The 6408-nt window shown below is 42.8% G+C and overlaps 1 protein-coding gene across 1 annotated transcript; it reads right to left on the bottom strand.

Annotated features, from left to right (window-relative positions):
- Nucleotides 1-1149: 1149 nt before the first annotated feature.
- Nucleotides 1150-5152, bottom strand: fgfbp1b (fibroblast growth factor binding protein 1b; the record flags this gene model as incomplete). Its single annotated transcript, XM_080722327.1, has 2 exons — nucleotides 1150-1929; nucleotides 5120-5152. The coding sequence occupies 2 exons, from the start codon at nucleotides 5150-5152 to the stop codon at nucleotides 1150-1152; spliced, it is 813 nt and encodes a 270-aa protein (XP_080578453.1).
- Nucleotides 5153-6408: the final 1256 nt, after the last annotated feature.

The raw sequence follows: 6408 nt of genomic DNA, 5'->3' as shown, positions 1-6408 counted from the left end.
TTTTCAGGGGCGGGCCAGGCCTAAAATGTATGCTAATTAGTCGGGCCGGGCTTGCCTGATTAGGGTCCAATTAGGGACGGGCCTTAATGTCAAGCCCATTGAGAACACTATTTCTGCATTGGATTTGATGCCATTGAGAAACTTTCTACACTTATGTTCAATGACAAAAAAATCCTCCATCCATCCATCATCCATCCATCCATCCAACCATCCATCCTTCAACACTGATAGATATTTAAGCCCCCGTCATTCCATTGTTTGCCAGAGAGACACTTGCTTGGAAACCTATGGCAATCTGGGATGTAATCTTGAGATGCAAGTTTATGAACTGCTACAGACAAGCGTAGAAACTGTATAAATAGGAGACATTTATTTGTGCAGCATAAATACAGTGGCGTTCACTCAAACGGTATGCATTGGTAGTGGTGATGTGTGTGGATCATATTGAAGAGAGAGTAATCCCATACCCAAATATATTGTCACGTTAAATCGTCCCCCAAAACAAAATACGTTGCAGAGAATACATGGGGAAAGTGGGGTTTCAACATTTAAAATAGACAATAGCTTAAAACCGTGTTCCCAGAGTCCATAACGTTTTGTACATGTTTAAACACAAATGGGAAGCATATGTGATATATTCATTCTTTGGTATGGGAACCTAACTCCACAGCAGTGGTTGATCAAAGTACTCAACACCAGTACTTCAGTCAGTCAAAGTATAGATACACCTGGTCAAATTTTACTCAAAATTACAAGTGAAAGTTGCTCTCCCAAGAAATATTCAACATTTTTCCAAAATAATGAGCAGGTTATTTTCACTATTTTTGAAATAGGGCTTAAGTGGTTTGGGTCGCGGGGGACCCTTCCTAGAAATGTAGTGGAGTCAAAAGTACTAGTGTGTCTGTAATGAAGTGAAATTCATAAGCTTCCAAAAAAAATAAAAAAGTACTCAAATAAAGTAACAGTACTCAAGTAAATGTACTTTGTTACTGTCCACCATTTCTCCACGGCGTACAAAAAAAAATCAATGTCTTCAGTTCGACAGTTGGCAAGGCAACAGTGTGTGGATAACGGAGGTGGGACCTTCCGCTCAGGGGATCAAGGCGTTTAACTTAATCCATTCGGGGAATTATGGAGTTCTGTATTCGGTCAGCATTCGGAACCACTTTGCACCATGGAAAAGAAAAACGTGCAAAGGCTGGCCCACGAGCTGTTGCAGTACTCTTCCGCCAGCCGCTGCTGGTCCACGCGTAGGTCCGTGCAGGACTTCTCCGGGGTCGGCGTGCCCTGGGTTTGGAGTCTCTTGGTGGTGGTGGTGGTGGTGGTGGTGGTAGTGGCAGCAGCGGTGGTGGTGGCGGGGCGGTCGGGTGACGGCGCCTTAGGCCGAGGTGTCTCCCGCTGCCTTGCGTTGTCGTCTGGCTGCTGAGCAGAGTCCACCGCCGTCAGCTTGAAGTGCGCGTCGCGGGGCGCGCGCCTGCACGCCCCCGCCTTGACCAGCGCGCGCTCGTCCGTGCAGAGCTTCCTCTGCAGCTTCTTGAGCGCGCGGGCCACCTGCTTCCAGAAGCCGGCCTGGTTGGAGGCGTACGCCGGGCAGCTGGAGGGTTTGGCGGAGTACTCGCAGCTGAGGTCCGCGACGCCGCCCGCGACCTCCGGGTGCTGGCAGTGCACGCGCAGCTTGACCAGCGCGTCCTCCCCGTCCTCCCTGGCGGCCCACGTGCACTGCATCTTGTCCTTGGTGGAGAACTTGCCCTTGTTGGCCGCGGCGGCCCTCGCGCCCCGCGCAGGCTCCGCTCCGCCGCCGCCGCCGTGACCTTTGGGTTGACCCCTGTCTCGCGCGGCCGCCGACATGGAGAAGTGCTGCAGGACGCAGGCACACAGCAGCAACACACACGGCGCCAGACTCCCGAGCAGCATCATTTCCTTCTTGACCTGGTGCGGAACATGGAAGAAACATGCTTTTTTTCAATGACTGGTGGGTTGAAGTTCGACAGGTCAAAACATGAAAACGTCATGACCACTTAAGCCGGATTTGTACTTCAAGCAGACGCGCAAAATACTTCATCTACTTGTAGATCTTGTATATCTGATAATTTGGAAAAATGTTCGCCTGTAGTAACATGCCCGAGACAGGGATGCAAGGTTGAAAGGTTAATATGGGAAATTATCTTATCGCAGGTCTCACACAAAAAAGTCACTCCAAAGAAAAAAACTCATATGCAACAGACAGGGGGACAGCCAGTCGTAAGCACTCCTATCACCCATGGTTTCACAATCAAACATATACACCTAATAGACATGATGGCTACACGGAAAGCCATCTTCTAACTAAAACAAACACAGTACAACAAACAAACAAGTGATTTTGTGCGTAGCCCGTCTGAAATTTTAAATGCAAATAACTTTTTAGTATATGTCTAAAGTGAAATCCTACTGCTTAGTTAGTAGATAGGCCTACAAGCTAGTATGCTGAAAATAGCACGCTGTGTAGTATATGTACGTTAGTATGTGGTTTCCGACGAAAGTGTCTGTGTGCTCCTGAGGCATGCTGGGAGGTCCTTCTCAGCCACACCGGCACACATCTAGGACAGGAGTCATCAATATGTCCGTACACGGACAAATGTCTCCGTGACAAAGAATTGGTCTTGTCCATTACATTGTTTTACACACCATTATAATGTTCTTATTTTTGAGCAGTGCTAACTGCTCAAATACGTGACTTTGTGTGAGTATGTCCATGTGTTCTTCCAAGGGTTTTCCCATGGTATCAAATCGTCATTGTCAGGTAGAAACCTTGTATGTCCAAAACCTTCCCTTTTTTTGTCATTTTAAAAACGATTAAAATAGTGAAAATAGACGATCTACAAGCACACAACGCCTCGCGATGCGAGGCGTTGTGTGCTTGTAGATCTGTTATTTTCACTAGGTTTGTGTGACAGCCTTGCATGATGAAGAAGGGCTTTATTTTACGAAGAAACGTACAAATGTGAAACTTGGAGATACAAGGTTTCTTCCGTTTCTACTCGACAGTGACCAAATAGGCCTACTGATATTTGATCCCTATCCTGTGACGCCATGTGAGTCTATCATCATCATGATCATCATCATCATCATCAATGACAGCACCGCTCGCACAGGTGTGAATTTTATCATAATACCCTATTACCGAATGCCGAGTCTCCAGGTTTTCTTCAGGATATGTTTGATGCTGATTCACTATGACACTATGGCACATTATGAGTCCACTAGTACAAGTGGTTCTCAAATGGTTTATTTGCAAGGACCACCATAACTCTGAGAGTGCACAAATGGAAACGTTGGTTCCATTTGCGGGTCAATTTAGTTCCATGTGTGTACACTCTTAGAGTTGTAGACCTGTTATGGCCATTCAGGGCTATCTATCTATTTGTGTTTAAGTGTTTCTGGTAATATTATTGTCCACTCATTTTGTATGTTCGTGGCAAAAATGTAATTTTAGTACAAAATATCCACCACAAAAGCCAACATGGTGATGACCCATGGTCTAGAGCTACAATATTCACAAAGATAAAAGTATAGATATTGACGTACTTTGCACATCCATTCAACAAGGCTGCAGTGAAGTAGTAAAATGTGTTAAATATTGTTTCATAAATGGATCCCAATGTTGTTAACCTCACTGTTTCCACCTTCCAGGCATGCATGAGACATTAATGGTTCCAATGAACTTATAATCATATAAAAAACATAATGTGTTTTTATATTATGCTCAATGAACAGTTTTACAATGAGAAAAGTGCTTATGATTTGCAACATGCACTAAATATGTGTGTGTGTGTGTGTGTGTGTGTGTGTGTGTGTGTGTGTGTGTGTGTGTGTGTGTGTGTGTGTGTGTATATATATATATATATATATATATATATATATATATATATATATATATATATATATATATATATATATATATATATATATATATACATAGTAGGCTATAGTGGGGCTCACATGAGTGGGTTGCTCCACTGAAAAGTAGGAGAAACCGAGAGAAAGTGTCTATTGTGTTTCCAACTCATTCATAACAAGCTATGCCACAATTGTCATAATAAAATCATAACTTAGTGGAGTCACACACACAGGCTATAAAATTAGCCTACAGTATTATATACTTCCCAAAACTAAATTCCTTTTTACAGAATGGTTTGATGATTTACTTACCGAAAATCGTGGTGCAGCTGCAGCCTATTATTCACCGTTCACGTGCGGATACAGAGGATGTTGTGGCTCGTGTAGCCTACAAATGTAGGGGTGGGGGGGCGCGCACATGGCATTTATACATCTACAGGCACGCCCACAGCCGCGCGTGCACACAAAGGGCAGACACGGCAATACACACACACACACACACACACACTCACACAATGAGTGAACACGCCTGGAGCCTACTTGACGTGTCTAAACTGAACTGAACTCGTGCCATGTGTATGAGCTTTTGACAAACACACACACACGCACGTGTGGAGGGGAGATGAGATGAAAGATAATAGCCTAATAATAACAAGGCATTTGTTCCTTCACAGGATAGGTAGCTATCAAACAACATGCAACAAGTTAGCATGAAAGGAAGTAATGTGGGTTTGTCCGTGTTTAATCATGTAAATCCAACAGAACTGGATCCACACAGCCAGCCATGGTAGCTACAATCGTGAGACACCCTTGTGAGTCATTCAAACGTTATACCAAATAGCACTTACTTAACAACTTACTTAAGCACTAGTAATTTCTAACACTTGGATGCAGTGCATCGAGCTTGTCAATCGGCTATTCATTAGTCCTATTTGTCTTGAGTATGACACCAAATTGGCTGAAAAGGTTTGTGAAACACATGCTAGTCCATCATCTATATAATATAGCCTATATCTGGTATGTCTTGTGTGTCGACTATCGACACAGACATATTTACACTGCACAAAGTGCCACAGAGATGTAACGAGGAGAACAGCAAACGCATGTATTTGCATTCCATCCTTCATTGTGTTGAATAATTCGGCCTGATATCAATAGATATAGGACTATATGGACGGATGGATGGATTGATTAGGCCTATAGGCTTGCATTAAATAATCGACATGAGGGTGAATCTCACGCGCCCCTCTGTGACTGTGTTGAACAGCGACATCGTGTGGCCATTCAAGGTACAGCCGCAAGTCCATGGCAAAGTATTTAATGCTACAAAACTGAGTTAAAGTTGTCAGAAGAATACTGGTTCCACTGTACATGTTTCCCCTTTGTATATTAAAGTAAATGTTCAAATAATTTGATCCTACTGATCTTTTGCTAAATAGTAGGCCTACATCTCAACTTGATTTCCTAAGGACTAGGCTATATTCTTTGAAGTTCCTAATACAAAAATACAAAACAACAAAATGCAAATTAAATCTAAATTTAATGTAATCATAGCATATCAGGCGGTCGGGAGGACAGGAAATGTTTTTATTCAAAAATGTTCAGAATGACTTGATCAGATTAATTTAACAGGAAGGCAGAATTTGATCCAATTTGATCAGCGTCTGTATAAGCCTGTTCCCAGTTCAAAAGCAGAACGCATGCATCAGTCGAAAAAAGAAAAGGAAGTCCATTTAAATCAATGGGTCGGTCCACTTGCACAGTACAAGTTAGAATTACTCACACTATCTGAATACACACTCTCTCAGTGCTAAATGAATACCCAGGATTTTACATCACGTGCACACAAGACATCAAAGGGGGCTTGAGCCCCTGCCCTTTTATCCATCTGTAAAAAAGTGCCCTCTCCAGACCAGGAATGCAGTTTTTACTATGGTGAAAGAAATGCAAACGCCCTCTTTCCATGCCATACCTGAGGGCAGCATTCAAGAGAATTGCCTTGTCCAAACTCTCCTGAACTTGAATGCAGCGTCTTATGTTGAAAGAATTGCCCTCTTTGTGTAGAAATCCATGCCGTTACGCCACACCTCAGTATTGACTTGATTGAGTTCAGTGGTATCAAGTACTGAAAATAGCCGACCTCCAAGCTCTCTGCGACACGTTGTGAGCTTGGAGGTCGGCTATTTTCAATGTTTTCACCAAAAGGCCCTTTTAGAAATTTCAGCCCCTGCCTCTCTAACATTCACTGCACATCCCTGGTGGACAAGTACTGTACTTATAAGTACACTTTTGAGGTACTTTTACTTTACTGGAGTATTTTCATATTTCTAATAGCCTAGCCTACTTATCCTTCTTCTCCACTACATCTCAGAGACAAATATTGCAACTTTTACTCCACTACAACTATTGAAAACTTTAGTTACTTTGTAGATTTTGATTATTATTATGAAGCCTACATTAACCACTCCAGTCGTATTCAAACTTTTGCTGTTTTCAAAAGATTTTGTATACTTTTTATCTCTTAAAAGT

The sequence above is a fragment of the Nannobrachium achirus genome (genome assembly GCF_963921795.1).
Source record: "Nannobrachium achirus genome assembly, chromosome: 3".
NCBI lineage: Eukaryota > Metazoa > Chordata > Actinopteri > Myctophiformes > Myctophidae > Nannobrachium > Nannobrachium achirus.
The sequence above is the reverse complement of the archived record's forward strand: the minus strand, read 5'-3'. Positions and strand labels throughout refer to the sequence as shown.